This window comes from Olea europaea, chromosome 10 (assembly GCF_002742605.1).
Source record: "Olea europaea var. sylvestris chromosome 10, O_europaea_v1, whole genome shotgun sequence".
Lineage (NCBI taxonomy): Eukaryota > Viridiplantae > Streptophyta > Magnoliopsida > Lamiales > Oleaceae > Olea > Olea europaea.
In genome coordinates, this window is record NC_036246.1 from 33,791,486 (window position 1) to 33,809,377 (window position 17,892).

General features: G+C 35.9%; 1 protein-coding gene across 2 annotated transcripts; it reads right to left on the minus strand.

The window, feature by feature from the left end:
• Nucleotides 1-11,609: 11,609 nt before the first annotated feature.
• On the minus strand, nucleotides 11,610-15,322 carry LOC111401924. 2 transcript variants are annotated; one of them, XM_023029903.1, is made up of 3 exons: nucleotides 15,068-15,309; nucleotides 12,292-12,359; nucleotides 11,610-12,177 (listed from the first exon to the last, which is right to left on the minus strand). In XM_023029903.1, the coding sequence occupies exons 2-3, from the start codon at nucleotides 12,309-12,311 to the stop codon at nucleotides 11,829-11,831; spliced, it is 369 nt and encodes a 122-aa protein (XP_022885671.1). In that variant the 5' UTR covers nucleotides 12,312-12,359; nucleotides 15,068-15,309; the 3' UTR covers nucleotides 11,610-11,828. The 2 variants fall into 2 exon arrangements, 1 of the variants encoding a protein (XP_022885671.1); XR_002704142.1 differs by lacking the exon at nucleotides 12,292-12,359 and having other exon boundaries at nucleotides 15,068-15,322.
• Nucleotides 15,323-17,892: the final 2,570 nt, after the last annotated feature.

The window sequence follows — 17,892 nt, forward strand, 5'->3', positions numbered from 1 at the left end:
GGGAATTTTCTTGGTTTCTTAGTACACAAGAGAGGGATTGAACTTGATAAAAATAAAGCGAAGGCCATTTTAGAGGCCAAACCACCTAGCAACAAAAAAGAATTGCAAAGATTTCTAGACCAAGTAAACTTTTTAGGATGCTTTATTTCTAACTGTGCAGGGCGAACTAAAGCCTTTTCGCCGCTCTTAAAGCTGAAAAATCAGGACGAATTCGTCTGGAAAGAAGAACATCAAAAGGCTTTTGAAAGCCTGAAGACATATTTATCAAGTCCACCAGTGTTGGTATCACCAATCCAAGGACGACCAATGAAAGTGTACATATCGGCTGAAAAAGAATCAATAGCTGGAATGGTCGCACAGGAAGACCAATTTGGTAAAGAAAGGGCAATTTACTACTTAAGTAGACGGTTAACAAAATGTGAATGTAATTACTCTGCGATCGAAAAATTGTGTCTTGCATTGTATTTCACATGTACAAAATTAAGGGCTTATTTACGGCCCATAACCATTTATTTAATTTCTAAAGTAAATTTAGTTAAGTATATGTTCTCGCGCCCTATTTTACACCAAATGGTAGGCCTTTGGACATTAGCTTTATCAGAATTCGAGATACAATATATACCTCAAAATGCAGTAAAAAATCAGGCTTTGGCTAACTTTCTAGCCGATCATCCATACCTTGACATACCTGAAGAAATTGAATTAGAAATCAATTCGTTCGAGCTAAAACCTTGGGTGTTGTATTTCGATGGATCAAAAACCTCTAAAGGTGCAGGAGTAGGAGTAACATTAATTAATCCTTTAGGGATTTGCTACAAGTTCGCATTCACTTTAGACAGAATGTGCACCAACTATCAGGCTGATTATGAAATCTTAATTGTAGGCCTAGAACTAATGATAGATATGGGAGTAAGAAATGTGATCGTTAGGGGCGATTCTCAATTGGTAATCCATCAATTGATTGGTGATTTTAAATGCCAAATTGATTCCATTATAAGTCAATATGAGATCGCCCAAGAATTGTTAGAAGAATTCGACCAAGTAGAACTTCAATGCATTAATAGGATATATAACGACGTGGCAAATGAGTTAGCCCAAATGGCCTCAGGGTACTCAAAGGTTTTGAATTGGAAGTCTACTTGTGAGTATGGAATCATATTGCCCGTGACTTAAAGAAGGGCGAGAAAGATTGAACTTCACTGCATACAAGATGGAGATGCAATGGATTGGAGAACAAAGATTAAAAGGTTCCTTAAAGAACCTAATGGAGGGATTAGTAGGAAAATGAAGCTATGTTTGCTGAACTATACACTAATAGATGAAGAGTTGTTTAAGAAACACTCTGATGGTGTATTGCTAAAGTGTGTAAATTTGCAAGAAGTCAGGACGATCATGGCTGAGGTGCACAAAGAGATATGTGGAGCTCATCAAGCTGGTCAAAGGATGAGATGGTTAATTATTAGGAGTTGATATTTTTGGCCAAAGATGGGAGAATTATGCGTTCAGTATGCAAAGAGTTGTTTAGTATGGTCCAATACAAAGGGCGCCAGCACGAGAGATGGCACCTATTATTAAACCTTGGCCGTTCAAGGGTTGGGCGATAGACCTGATAGGGAAGATTTATCCCCCATCGTCCAAGCAACATACTTTTATTATAGTTGCAACCGACTATTTCACCAAGTGGGTAGAGGCGGTACCTTTGAAAGAGATCAGCCAAAAGAATGTCATAGAGTTTATCCGTGATCACATCATTTATAGGTTAGGAATTCCACAAACGTTAATGGTAGATCACGGAACATCTTTGAATGGAGATCAAGTGAACAAATTTTTGAGCGAGTTTGGGGTTAAATTAGTAAACTCCACACCATATTACGCTCAATCCAACGGACAAGCAGAATCTTCTAATAAGATTCTAAAAAATATCATCAGAAAGATGATAGATGAAAATGCCAGAAATTGGCACGAATGTCTGAACAAGGCCTTGTGGGCTTATAGAACATCACCTCGGTCAAGTACCAATGTTACTCCTTTTCAACTTGCTTATGGACAGAAGGCTATTTTGCCTATGGAAATCAACTTGCAATCGATTAGAGTGTGCTTGCAATATAAGTTGAATGATAATGAGTATACAGAATCACTAGTTCAAAATTTATTGGGGTTGGACAAATTAAAGTTGGACGTTTTAGATAGATTGCAAGTTCAGAAACAAAGAATGGCTAAGTTTTATAATAAAAAAGTCATAGCCAAGTCGTTCAGCCTGGGTGAACTAGTTTGGAAGACGATACTCCCTTTGGATAGCAAGGATCCAAAGTACGGGAAGTGGTCGCCTAATTGGGAGGGACTATAAAAAATAAACAGTGTGTTGCCCAATGGAGCGTATCATTTGGAAGATTTGGATGGCACCAAGCACGTGAGATTCATCAACGGCAAATATTTGAAAAAATATGTTCCTTCTTTATGGGAATGTGAACAGATAAAAGCATAATCAAAATATGTTGAACGATTAAGGATAACAAGGTCAGAGCGAAATACGTTCAAATAAAGTTATTTATTATCAAACGTTCATTACAAAGATGCAAAAATACAAATAATGGATGCTCAACAAACTACAATTAAAAGTAAGCTAATCTCCCGGTCAATCGCCGAGTAAGAGGGTGGACTGGCCTCGCACCGCCTTCCTAAATGCATCGTTGCAATGGTGGGATCGCCGAGTAAGAGGGTGGACTGGCCTCGCACCGCCTTCCTAAATGCATCGTTGCAATGGTGGGATCGCCGAGTAAGAGGGTGGACTGGCCTCACCACCTTCCTAAATGCATCGCTGCAATGGCGGGCAAAGAGGCTGAAAAGCACTCTCAGCAAGCAAGGTGGCCCGCAAGCATCCCAAAAATTGCCTTCTATCATCAACCCCTTGTAAAGGACAAAGAGACGATGGGAAGAACTTCGATAGTAAAAACTTTGCTGCTGGCCAAAAAATATTTCCTATACCTCCCACACAAAAGGTGACATCAAGGCAAATAGTAAAATGGGCGGACCAAACAATCCATTTTTATAGAAAGACGAAGGTTTCGGATCGGATTGATTGTCAGAGTGCCAAACAATGGCAGCAAATTGGTTTCGAAGAAGAAAATGAAGATGAAGATGGAAGATGGAAAGTGTGAAACATACGTACATTTATAGGGGGTGGAGATGAAGAGACAGAATATGAGCAGCCACATTCTGCCTATAAATGGAATTAAGTAGCCCAAAGTCTTGGGAAAAGAGGTGGAAATATCAAAAGAAAATGTGCAAGATTTTTAGCATAAAGCAGTTAAATGCTTAAAGAACTGGCGATTAAAAGACAAACGTCAAATAAATGCACAAGAAGTTAACATATATGTTCATTAATGATGAACAAGGTTACAAAAGGAAAGTCAAATGCGAAATTACAAAAAGAAAAGTTAAGGCGTCATATGTCTTAATCACAGTCCACCCCATACTGAACAAATTCGTTCCCTAAGTTTTTCCCAATCCTCGTTCTGCCGAGAGGAAGTGCTGTTCAATTCAGCCACGACATCATCATCAACTTCCAACTTCTTGTACTGCTCAACCAAGGACTTAGTTCGCTCAATTCCCTGGGAGGCGTTGCGCTTTTTAGCAGCCATTCTCGCCTTGCAGTCGTCCATTTTGGCTTGAAGATCCTTCATCTGAGCAGCCAAACTAACCATCAAAGAGTCTTCAATCATGACTTCGGAAGAGATTTCTTTCAACTCATCCTCAGCATTGTTGATCTCCAGACGCAAAGACTCTTTTTCAGATACGGCGCGAAGATATTGAGTACTTTTGGCCTTTAGTTCAGCATTCTTGGCCAGCAAAGATAGGACCTCGGAGTGGATAACTTTCAACGTCGCTTTAAAATCGACAGAAAGATTGAGCGATGGAAGTGTCAGTGCTTGCTCCAACTTCGCATTCAAATGCTCAAGTTTATCCTTGTGTCTGGCAGCACTAGCCCTACCAATGTCCATATCCATGAAGGACACGTACTCAAATATCGACTGCTTGAGGAACTTCAAATCTTCCTCTAAAGAAGCAGCAGGACGATCAGATGGAGCAGGCGAGATGTCTTGACTTGCCCCTAGGAAGCGAACAAGTCTTGGATAGAACGCACAATCTTGTCAGCATCCTACAAAGAAAATTGCCAATATTGAAGATTCTCACTACAACAAACAAGATGGAAATAAAAGTGAAGCAAAGATTACCTCATCAACAATCGTGGAAGATGGCACATCCTCAGTCAAGTCTGCCACCTGTGACTCCTCCATTCGTAAGGACTTCCCCTTGTTTGAGCGAGAAGATGTTGCCACAACGGGCAGACTCATAGGAGTATCTGCAGAACTCAAGAGCAACAAATCAGAAACCAATAGCACAAGCAAAGGTAAGGCATCAAAAAACTGAATTACCTTCTGCTTCGATGTTTGGGGGGTTGACGCCCTGGGAAGAAGGTGGCTCATCCATGGGTTGTGATGAGAATTCTGGGACTGAAGATGTCTCTTTAAGCGTAGTCCCCTCATCAACCGGTTTGGATGAAGCAGCCTCAGCGGAGGATGATGGAGCAGGAGCTGCCGATGCCAAAGCCTTTAAAGGAGAGGCTGAACTTTTCTGAGGAATCCAAATAAATCATCAGCACACAGAAAAGTTTCAAGTATGGAAAAGTATGCTTGTGAGTAATCCAATTTAATTACCTTCCTCCTGATAATAAGAGGGGTACCATCATCATCATCAACATCATCCTCCAAAATGGGAGATGCTGAGGCTGGCCGTTTACGGCTTGGGGCACTCTTGGCTGTAGTAGGCTTGGCAGGGAGAGAAGAAGATGGACGAGCAGACTGTTTAGCACGACGAGGAGGAGAAGGACTCCGGATGGACAAAGGAGTGACTAAAACAGGAGGAGGAGAAGAAATGCTCGGCTGGTCCAGTGAATGAAAGGCACGATTGGCATCAGTGGCAAACAATCTGCGCTTCACTGATGGCCAGAGCTGTTCAAAAAGAGGATGGATGGCATGGCTAGAATTGAAGGGGGCTAATGAAAAATAGCTTGTTAAAAGAAGATTGCGAGCATTTATAGCCTCTACCTCCGTCTTATTAATAATATGAAAGCGGTCAATCAAATTCCTTGAATAGCAAGGAGGAACAGGCCAAGTTTGGCCGAAACCAAGTTGGCGAGCAAAAAATTGGGGAGCATAAATTTCTACCCCTGCCTTGGCATTGGTCCCAGTTAAAATATCATGAAATAACTCCCTCCCGGTTAAAAATTGGATCCAAATGAGCAGAGAGGTGCTCGCGCTATCTATAGTGGAGGGGGGATGCACATAGTTTGGAGTCAAAAAAGGAGGAAAATGAAATAAGGAAGGGATTGAATCCAAAGAATAAAAAAATGAAAAAATGTCCCTTCTGGACATATTTACAGGAGCCAAGGGCTCAATGTCTAGCCCATAGCAGCTAGCAGAGGAACGAGAAATTGATGGAGCACCAAGCAATGGAAAATAGGATCTCAACCACAGTTGAGTGAATCAAAGAGGTCCACTGCCAGTGGGAGATGCACCATTCTTCAATTGAGTTTGAAGAGAAGCCATGCCTCTATAAAGGACAGCCAAAAAGAAAGAACATAAATTCAAATGCCTGCCAAGCGCCAATTCGTGCACTATGGGTAAATAACTCAGGGAGGGCTTTATGCTTGGCACACACAAAACATATTTATAAAGCCAAACTAGAAGAAAGGCCACTCGCTCAGTATGGGAAGGCTCAGCGCTCGAATGATTGTGAAGGGTTTGCAGGCTTGAATAAGACTCGGTGTAGTTTTTACCAAACTTTGGGGCGCCACCAGAAACCAAGATACCAGGAAAAATGGTATCGCCCAAAGGTGGTAGATTCACTAGGGCCCCAACATCCCTTAAAGTAATAGACATGGGGCCAAGAGGGAAAATAAAGGTATTATACTCGGAAGACCAAAAACTCAAAGCGATCGAAAAAAGTGCTAAATCAAGGAAACAGCTGGCCCACCGCCGCCTGTTCGACTGCCTCTGCATTGTTGAAGAAAGGACCTAGGTAGAACTTATTGAGTTCGACATTGGCGGGCGCGAGAAAACTCGGAGTTATGTATGGACGACTCAGAAGATTCTGAAAGTCATCAAAACTAAAGGAGTCGCCATCTTGAGATTGTGAAGTAGCCATTAGGGATGAAACGGAATTTTTTCAGAGTTACGTAGCAGGGAAGCAAAAGATGAACTAGTAAATCGTGGGAGAGATGCGAAAAAGTGAGGCGTGATTTAATGGTGCAGTGAAATGGCGTGTTTGGGGGTTATAAGGGTTTGCAAAACGTCGCACCTTTTCAAGCTATGGAAGAAAACAATGATTGAAATTCTTGGAAATTTCGAATGTTGCTGGAAACACAGAGTGAATATGGCAAAATTTAATAATTGGTATAAATTCTGCCATATTGGGGGTAATTGTTGACACATAAAAATTCAGCCCAAATCGAACGGGCCAAGGAATGAAGCCCAATTAGACGGTCCCCAAATCAGATAGCTCAAAGAACGAAGCCCAATCAAACAATTCAAGATGAAGGCCCAAATAGGGAGGCCGAAGAACGCGGTAACGCCATCGCCCAAGTTTGCAAGTCGCCCAGAGCTGTTACTCTATTCTCGCCCAAACTTTCAAGTCGTCCAAGGTCTTAGCAAACATAAAGTGTTGTGGTTATCAAGAAGTGCAGTTATCAAAGCAGTTATTAAAGCAACCCTATCACGTTCCACGATTCAAGGAATTCAATCGAAACGGTTGAACGACGAAGAGTAATGGCAGTAGTTAAAAAAGGCAGTTTCATAATAAGCTGGCCATTACGAGGAAAGTGGGCAGTTGTAGAACGATCAAGTAGTTTTTAGGCGGTTGATCACAAAGAGATCATCCATGGAGTATAAAAGGGAGAAAAGACATAGAGCAAAAGGGCCGAATCAAAAACTCTCGAACGGAGAACATGTAATTTTAATTTCCTTAGCTTAGATTTAAACACTTCTTTCAGTAACTCGTGTGCTTGCGCCCCTTGGAGACATTCTGTTTTTAATTTCCAATTGTAAAGTCATCGCCAATAAAAAAAACCCCCTTTTTGGGACTTTGTCTCAAGAGGTTTGTCCCTTACACAATCGTCTGATCCCTTTTAATTATTAGCGACTAACCCGCGCGAAACATAAATATATCAAATACCTCATGTTTATGTTTCATCAAATAAACATATGTATTTCTAGAGAAATCATCTATAAAGGTAATAAAATATCTATTTTCACCTCTAGTCAACGTGTCATTTAACTCATTTATGTCCGTATGAATTAATTTTAAGATACTAGAAGTTCTTTTTACACTTTGTTAAGGTTTCTTAATCATTTTAGATACATTTAAATACCTCATTTTCATTGTAAGAAATTAAGTCACATATTAACATTCTTTTCATAGTACTTTGACCTATGTAGCCTAGTTTTCTAGCATGCCATAAAGTAAATGAATCAACAATATAAGCAAAATCGACTTTATTATTAATAATCTTTCAACGGTACATAATTTGATCATTCTTTCACAAGAATAGCATTTTTCAATAAATTTCCAGTTTAGGGGTAATACGAGTTTCCGAATTCATAAACACTTTTTATGCCCGATTTACCTAAAATATTACCACTAACCAAATTCTTATTCATATCAGGAACATGTAGCACATTTGTCAAAATAATGGTCTTGCCGAAAGTAAAAATGATTTCTACATTTCCTTCCCGATCACCTTGGATCAAACTTCATTACCCATGTAAATCTCTTAATCTCCATCAACTTCATACTAAGTTTTGAACAATGATTTATAGTATGACACATGTACGGTTGCATATGTACCATACCACCAACATGGAATGTATCCCTTGATAGCATGGATCTTCCTTACGGTAACCACAATATTGTCTTCTTTGATAGAGTTTACCTTTCCTTCGGAGATATTTCTTTTTCGTTGTCGACATTCCTTTGCATAATATCCAGGTTTTCCATATACGAAACAATCGCCTTAGGACTTCTTCTTGAACTTATTAAAGCTTTTTGAAGGCTTTTTCTTGTTGGATTTGCTTAAAGGTTCAATTTTCTCTAAAGCATTGGCCTTAGAAGTGCCTTCATAAGAGTTGTCATTCTTATCTCTTGCCTTGGACTCTTCCTCGATGCAAAGATTTTTTGCAATTGTTCCAAAGAGTAATATTCGAAACTATGCATTATTTTCATTCGATATCCTTCCAAGTCCCCGGGAATTTAGCAATAATTGCTCCTACTTTGAAAGTTTTCGAGATCTCAATTTTTACCACATTTAACTTGTTGACAAGGACTTGCAATTCATGGATCTGGAGAAGGTGAATATTTTCAAGAAAACTTAAAGTCAAAATACTTAGAAATTAAGAATTTTTTAGTACCTTTTTCTTCGGCTTTGTACTTACTTTCCAAAGCATTTCAAATTTCTTTTGTCGAGGATGTGTTGGTGTAAAGATCATACAATCGATCGGATAATGCATTGAGTATATGACCACGGCAAATCAATTCATCCTCTTGACCATTTTGTCTTTCGACTTTTATGGCATCCATCTATCCATTTGTTGGTTTTAGTAAAGGTACCAATTCTGGATCAAGAATATAAAACATCTTCATTGCTGTGAGTAGAAACTTTAATTTATCTTGCCATCTTGCAAAGTTCGTGCCATCAAAACGGTCCAAGTGAACAAGGTCTTAATTCATCAACTTGATCGTCGCCATAGTGCTTTCATTCTCCATTGCAGAAGTATCGTTTGAGATTGTTGTAAAATATATCTTTGCACAAAGAGGGAATGGAGAAGAAAACAAAGTAGAAATAACAAGAAGATGAAAATTAAAAATGAAGGCTCAACCACGTTATTGTTGTCCTCAAACGATATTTTGCCCACTCTTGGATTGATTCAGTGCTTAAGGTATTATTGACAAATGATTTGCAGGAATAATCAAGCCTTGAAAAGAATTAATCACTCAAACACTAAGTGAAAATTCTTCAAAACATCAAGAACACAAAACCAGAATTTAGAATATGAGAGAATGAAGTTTTGTTCCCTTTTTTTGTGGAATGAATTTGTTTCAAAATTGATTGTCATCTATTTGACTTGAGCACTGATCATCTATTTATAGGTCTCAATCAAACCATATGAATTGGTGCCAAAAACACTCAAAAAGTTGAAAAAAAAAAAAAAAAAAAAAACCCCCAAAAACACTCAAAAAGTTGGAAAAAAAAACTCCAATTGCCACCAGAAATTTAAACAAAAAAGGGTTATAAACTGCTATAAATTTGTTCTATGCGATTGCATAGATCAATACCTAATAGGGCTATGAATTTTTGTAAATGGTCATTTGGCTTATGTGGTTGCATAGGCCAGTTTTCCGACCTTCAATTTTATTTTTATTCCACATTCTTTTATTGACTTTTTAACAACCATACAACAATCAGAATTGCAAATATTGGGATTTCGAGAGTGGAGGAGGAGAGATTGCAGTCACATGGCCATGGTTACATACATAAAGGCCCCGATTAAATATTCTCCTTTGCCACTAAACTTCCCTTTTCTCTCGAGTAATACAATATTTTAGCGGAACTTGCTACATATATGTACATGAGGAACTATATAATGCTTACATGGTACTCTATCATTTATCAATTTAAAATATAGCCAATTTTTTATCCAATCTTTGTCCATCACATAATTTTCTGTAACCGTTTATATACCATTATTATGTACAAGTAGCAAAATCTAATTTTGACAAGTTTGAGCAATTTTTTTTTTAATTTAATAATTTGATACCATTTGAGATAGATCCCACAAAATTTTATATTTTCACAGTATTTTAGCAAAAAATTTAATGGTAACTCAAGACATTTAGACTTTGTTTGGAGAGCTTTCTAGTTTCTTTCCCATTTTTAGCAATTTTTCTCCCATTACACACTTGAACATGGGTCCCACTTTGGCCACAATTCTATACTCTCTCAAAATTAAATATAAAAAATGCCCTTCTCTCATAAAGAATGAATTAAATGTTAAAGGGAAAAATGTCGTTTTGCCTTAAAATGGTCCATAATTGCAATTGGCCTTGTTTGACATATATATGTATAACGGTCACATTTTGGCTAGAATTGACAAAAGCTCTCCCAGAAAAGGCTTAATTCCTCGCCTGTGTTAGCCCACTCCGTTTGAAAATCAAAGAGGAAGCGATGACCAGAAACATGATCTTACAAAAATTGATCGAACATCATTTTTAATGAGAATATTTTAATCACCATGTTTTCTCATTGTTATCCCCAATTGAATTTGACTAGTGCAAATAATATTTCAGTTTATATTTCTTGCAAATAATATTTTAGTTTATTTTTCTTCTTGATATTTAAAATTCATTCTACCAATTTCTTGGTGTGAAAGCAAACTTTGTTGCTACAATATATTCTTCCATTTATTTTGCCTATTCTTATCTGATGCTACCAAAGATCTCATATGTTAATTCTCAAACTTGGCGATTAAGGATGAGCATGAACAGAATCTCTGATACCTGAAACAAAGATTTTGAAGTGTATTACCCCTCTGATGTTTAAGTTAGCAAGAAAGAATGTATGCGCGAGGCTATGACAATGAAAACGTACCTAAATAATGAATGGTAACCCAATATTGATAAGAGATAGGTAGTTCAATCTTACCAGGATTGTGATACTTGGTGCCTTGTTTGGAAGTCATAAAAGACTCGAGAGTCTTGGTATGATTAGATGTTTAAATTGTAGGATTATAGTAATAGAGTCCTTTCAAGATACGTAGTAGAGAAGAAAGAGGGAGGAGGAAAGCCGAGCATTGAAGATGATGCTAGTGACTCGATGCTCGAGGATCAGGCTCACCATTTGATCCCTGCAAAACGGGACACCTCAAGGTAGAGAGTCCTAGGGGTTGATTAATTATGTGTCACTATCCATTTTGATTAGTAGTTTTAATGCTATCAGCTACTAGGAGATTCAGAATCGGAGAACTTTTTCACATTCATGTCCAACTCAATTCAAGAAAATTCATCGCCTAAGGAGGAGAACATGGTGAAATTGTCACAAGTTGCTACTGCCTTCCATACGAGTCTCACTCATTATGTCTACATTATGCTCTCTGTCTCTTGCTTAATAATCACATTGTCTGTATAGTTTAGCAGCTACCTTAAAGTATGTTGAAAAAATAATTTTAAATAAATTCAAATGAATGATGAATGGATAGATAGAATACACGCAATATATTTTTTTTGATAGGTAGAATACACGCAATATATGAATAACAAATTATTTAAATGTTTAAAAACATGAGCCAAATAAGACCCTCCTAACACGGTTTTGGTCCAACTGGCACAGGTAAAAATTGGGTGGGCCAGGGACCAACGTTTGGTGCTCGGTCTCGTCGCCCGTGCAGGCCTAAGTCTTTGTAGTAATTAAAAATAATAATATTCTTATGATTTGCCCCTGAGCCAGGAAATTCAAAGCTGCACAACCAAAAAAAGAAAAAAAAAATCATCATCTTTTCTTTTTACTATAATTTTCCCATAAACACATAATTTCATTATAATCACTGTTACTGGTAGAAATAGTCTTTCAGAACAATTTCCTTTTTGCAATATACACCAAAAATATATAACCTCTTCAGAGAGCAAAATAACCTACAACCATTCCAAACTAATATAGTTCTATCCCAACAAAGGACCAAATATTGAAAATATTTATTAAGTAGACGGCACATGACGCGCTAGAAGAATTTCAATTTTCCCTTAGCAACAGATGCCTTTGCCTGCTGCAAGTGACACGAGGCTTTTTGAGCTCCGGACAATTCAGAACATGAATCACTAGCCCCAAGGGTCACAGCAAAGTAAAGATAAATAGTGCACAGAAATGTTAGGAGGGCAAGGGCGGTGAGAAGAAACCGGTGTCGCTGAAAAAGAGTTGAACAGCTTCCCAGTTCATCACTTCGTGAGTACTGTTTCTTAGGAGAAGAAGAAGAGAATGCAGTCTGTGGCTGTGACCTTCGATGAGGTGAAGTTATCGTGCTGTCAAGAGCCATAGCTTGCCAATTTCTTTCCACTGCCACACAAGAATTCCTGCAAGTGTTCCAGTTAACCGAATAAGTAGGCGAGCTTCAATGAGTACAAGTGCATAACTTCATCAAAATGCAGTATTATGTAAATAATTAAAAGAGTAAGTCGACACTACACCTATTTGATTGGTCAAGCATTATTCTGGAGTTCAAAGTTATGTGATCTGAGTTTAACTGCTAGCTTTCCTAAAAAAAAATTGAACCATCCAAATTTTAATGCTAAACGCTCTACATAAAGACATTTGGAAACAGTATTAAAATAAAAAGGATATAGAAAACATTAAAAATAACGGCTATTGTTACTGGCCGAATTTCAAATAACTAAATGAAAAACAAAAGCAAATCTCATTGGGCAAATATTCAACTCAATTCTCATTCAGTCATTCTACTTAGGGCACGTTTGAATGACTTCTAATAAGTCAAAATAGCTTTTGAGACCCAAAAGCTGCTTTGGAGCTGTTTGATTAATTTTATGAAAGTGCTTCTTCTAGTTAGAGGAGTTTTAGAGGAAGTTGCTCCATTATGACTTCCTCTAAAAGTACTTCTGGAATATAAAACTCTTTTAAAAATTAGTTTCCAAACAAAAATTAAGATATAACTTTTTCAGAAAGCTTTTGTACAGGAAGCAAAAGCAAAGGGAAAAGATGAGCCCTTAATGTAGTTACTAAAGTATACAAGAGTCCAGATATCATATTTGACAAGATATTACAATGCAATAATGTAGTGTTGTTTGCTAAAAACCACAACGTGCTGAATTTGATAAATTGATCAAATTAATGAAAAATAATAAATACGAATTACATGAGAAACCATCAAGAGTGAAAATCAACTGGTTTATACAACAAGAAACTAAGCATTATTCTCAACAAATACAATTGAAGTCGGCTACATGAATCCTTCTTCATCATTCCCTTCTGCTAGTTTCTATATCTACTAGGAGATCTAAAAGTTATTCTACGTTTGGTTTTACAAAGAGTGGATTAGGTTTATGACAAAACGTAGAAATATATTACAAGTAATCATTTGATGATTGTGATTACCTAAATTAGACTCTAAAGCATAATAAAAAAGCTCCTCGAAGAAAAAGAAGCAATCCTTACTCCTCATATATCACTAAAACCGGTAATGATTTCCTACTCCAGTATCAAACTTCACTCAACACAACCCACGTTGGTAGATGGTAAGATGAGGAATGAAATCATAGAATTCTTAGCTAGCTCAAAATTCAACATGAGATAGAGGCAAATTGACAAGAAAAAAGCATCAAAAGGACCAAGCTCGAAATCTACAAACAGTTATTTATGCAGTGCAAGTTGTTCTATAAGTATTAGATGACCACATCCATGTATCCTTAAGAATAATCTTCAAAATAATGACCTCTTTTTGGTAATCTTCCAAAGAAAATATACAGTCATTCTAAGCCCCCATTAAATTTCACTACATTACATTCCATTTTTCTCTCTTCTATTTTCAACCACGCAATCTTCCATAAAATAATATTACACATAAATCGAAAACTTTTCTTTCTATTTCAACCACTTATTTTTCAAAAAAAATATTATTTCACCCATTTTCATTTCTAGAAAATGGGGACCAAACGGGAGCTAAACTAGATACAATCATATTAAACTAGATACAAGGGAAAGGATTCATAGCAAGAATGCCAAATAGATTTGGACAAATCCCTGATTCACCTCTTATATATTCTTAAATAAATAGCAATTAGCATAGTTTTTGCTCCAGAAGATCTCTATAAGTAGTAAAGTAATAGTCCAGCAAACACTTATTGTTGATGACCTTCTTTGAGTGGACAAATATTCCCACTAGCAACAAGCCAACAACTTTCATGAGTTAATCTTCTTTAGCACCTGTTTGAGCCCCATTTTTGGCTAATCATGCATTTTAGAATAGTATATTGGTAGAGAATATATGGCTAAAAAATAAGAAGAAAAAATTTGGGTTTACGTGTAATATTATTTTATTGATGAATGTATAGTTGAAATGTGTAGAGATAAAAATATATTTTGAAAATAATGGAGATCAAATAAGGACTTAATAAATTAATGTGTTATATCGTCAACATTAGCCCCATAAACATGAAACCCGAATTTACGCCTGGCTAAGTTTCCACACAATAGCTTACACTAAATCTCGTAGGATGATACATGCGACTTGTAGAAGAACAATAGCAATCATTGGGTCCTTACAAGTTATAAGTCCAAAGAAAGGTGATTACACTTCAAGAGCTTCATCTAAGCAATGCTTAGTTGAGAATAGTATGATGGTCAATAGCCCTAAAATTACATCAATCTTGTTACTATTCTTCTTTCATACTTTCGTCTTTGGAGAACTATATTTCAATATCTTTGTCTTTATAATATGGATGGATTTACCTGGTACAAAAAATCCATTGAAAAATAACTTTAAGAAGCATTAAACCAACATGCCTTCTGCATATAACAAAATGCGTGCATAACTCTATATCAATCCAAGGACCGATATTAAATAACAATGTGCAAAGCCTGGTATGTTTGTGAAACAATATTTTACCAGATCAAGAAATTAGGGGAAAATAGCTGCAAAATTCACCTATGGGAACTGATTAATCAAATACATCATTATTCATAAATTTTTTGTAAAATTAAATTGTTCTAAACTCCATTTTACATCCATCCATCCATTCTGAATCAATCTATAAAAGAATACCCACAAAGATTTTCAACGAGATTCAATTAACCTCTCGATTAAATAAAATTGCAGCCGGATATCAAATTATCAGGATTACACAACAGATCTGCGAGAACCCATAATTACAAATCACTTATATGCACACCCATAGATGCAAACAGATATATAATATCATAAATGTCAAAAAAGAAAAGAATGGAACTTACGAATCAAGAAAAAATGACAGATAAAGGAGCCTTCAAACGCACGATTCGAGCGGGGTAAGAGTGGATGCCCCTCAAGTAATATAGATTTCCCTTTAGTCAGAAATCTTCGAGAGAAAAAAGGGAAATTAGATATGAATTTTCCTTAATTATGGGTTGTGTCTCGGCTGGATACACGGATAAAGGGAGATGCCGTCATGAACTGGCCACGCACTTTCTACATTCCGGTAGGAGAGAGAGACCAAAAAATAAAGCGAAAAGCCATTAATTTGGGACATTGACGGATTGACCCTCGGAGAATTGTAGGGTCAAATACGTCACTGTTTGGTGGCCTTAAAATCTTCAATACATAGAGCTGGACAAAACTCTCAAAATCGAACCCTTCGATTCGAACCCGACGGTTCTTCTCAAATTAAATACCCGAATGGGTATTTGAATCAGGAACCGACGGGTATGGTTCGATTCTCGATTCTAGGCCAAGACCCGAAGAACCGAATCTCCGTAATTTTTTAAATTAATTTATTTTAAATAAGTAAAATTATTTTATTTTTTCTAAATAAATTTTTTAACTAGTTAATTTAGTTCAAACTACAAAATATGATTTTCCAATTTCTAATATTCAGTTCAAAATCGACTTAATCAAAATGACCTCAATTTTATCCAAATCTGTTACTCTACTGTAGTGTCGTTGCTACAGGAGAAAATCGAATTAAAACTCTACAACATCTCTCTTAATTATTTTGAGCTCGCAGTCTTTCTCTTTCTGTGATTTTAATAATCAAATTTATGAAGAATTCAGCAAAGATAGATGTGAAACACATAAGATTGAACTACGTTATTTTGTAGGAGCTAATATTAAATATATCATTAATTAAATTAACGTAACTTTGTATATATTAAAAAATTTAATTATAATACGAAACCGATTGGAACCGAACCCGAACGGTTCCGTAATTAAATTTGGACCCGACAGGTTCACTTACTAAATACCAGAAAATTTCGGGTCGGTTCGGTTCTCGTTAGAACCGAACCGAACCGGACCACGTCCAACCCTATCAATACATAATTTTAAATAGTATTTTTTGGAAAATATATGATTTAAAGTAGACAAAATTATGAATTTATGAGTAATATATATTGTGAATGTATAGTTTAAAATGATCATGTAGTCAAAAATAAAACAAATTAAAAGGGTGTCAAACAAGGGCTAAACTCATGTTTGACGATCATTATAAAGAATTTTTAATCGTGCTACTTGTACAATTTTATTTTTTTTATAATTTTGATTAACAATCCTACTTGATAATATGACATTCATCCATTTCAAAAATTATTTTAAAATTAACGGTTCAGATTTTGATGTTGTCATCTATCACTATCAACCATAATTGTACAAATAAATTAATTCAAGAATTTTACAGGAAAAAAAATTTGAAATAGTGATTTTTTTTATAATGCGTGATTAAAAAAATAAGAAAAATTTTGAATTTACGTACAAAATATTTATTATGAGAGTGTATAATTGAAAATGAGATTAAGAAAAAAGAGTTATATAAAACGATTTCCAAACAGGGACTAAGGATGATTGGTGATATGCTCGTAAAGTTTACCCATTTTACAAAATATTATTTGACCTTTTATTTTTGCACAAAACTCTCCTAAATCATTTAAACTTTTGTGCAATGCAAGCTTTCAATCAATTTTTTTCTATATGAAGCTCTATAAAATGACAAGGTTACCCTCTCTATTTAAATAATTAAAAGAAAAAATAAAGAATTATTGTAATTTATATGTTTATAAGTGAATTGTCATTATACTCCTGCACTGTTAGTTATTATGATTATTATATCATTCACAACCTTAATTCTTTACTGTAAATATGAGATTTTGCTTTGCAACGAAAAACATGCAAGTCTATTGACTACTTTGTTTTCTTCTATTTTTCTCTCTATTTTATAACATATTATCTACACGAAATTCTAGTCAATTAAGTTAGCAAAATTTATTCATCTTTTCTACCCTAGAGATCTATTGTTGGCGGTGGACTTGAGGTGTAGGTGACTTGAAGTGCTGGTGAAGTCGATGAATTTGGATAAGTTGTAGGTGATGGTAGTGGTGGGGGGTTGTAGATCGAGGTAGTGACAATTTTTTGAGTGGTATCCATTGTGGTGGAGTGGGATGATATGAAAAACGATTTTGATAAGTTAATATGGATAACTAGATAATTTGTGATTAATAAATAATCTATAATTTACTAATGTGTGATTTGTGACTAAAATTCATGATGCTATAAACTAATTCTTTTTTTGTGATTGTAACCTTGTATAACTCATGATTCGTATGTGATCGTGATAATAAATTATTATATTATTGTAATAGTGACCTATTTAATTAAAATATGCATTACAATATTTTATGAGAGGTCATAACATATGACTACCTGATTTTTTATTTAACAAATTTTCATTTTGGAAAATGTATTTTGAAATCTTTGCAATTACGTATGTTATATTTAAGGCCCCGTTTGGTAGGAATTTTTTGCCGCAAAAAATTGATTTTTTGATTGTTATTTTACTATTCAAGCCGTAATTTTTGACTTATTCTCTCACATGTGGACCCCACTTTTCTTCTAACGATCAAAAAATCAATTCTCAAAATTCTTACCAAACGGGCCCTAAATGGATTGACGTCGGGTAGAAAAGTTCAACTATATCCCTAGGCCTATCTTGCGGGATCACATAACGGTCCAAAATTATTAAAAGCGAAACTTTAAGGGGTATAAATACCATTATGTCATAGATAAGGGGACATATTGCAATTTAGAAAAT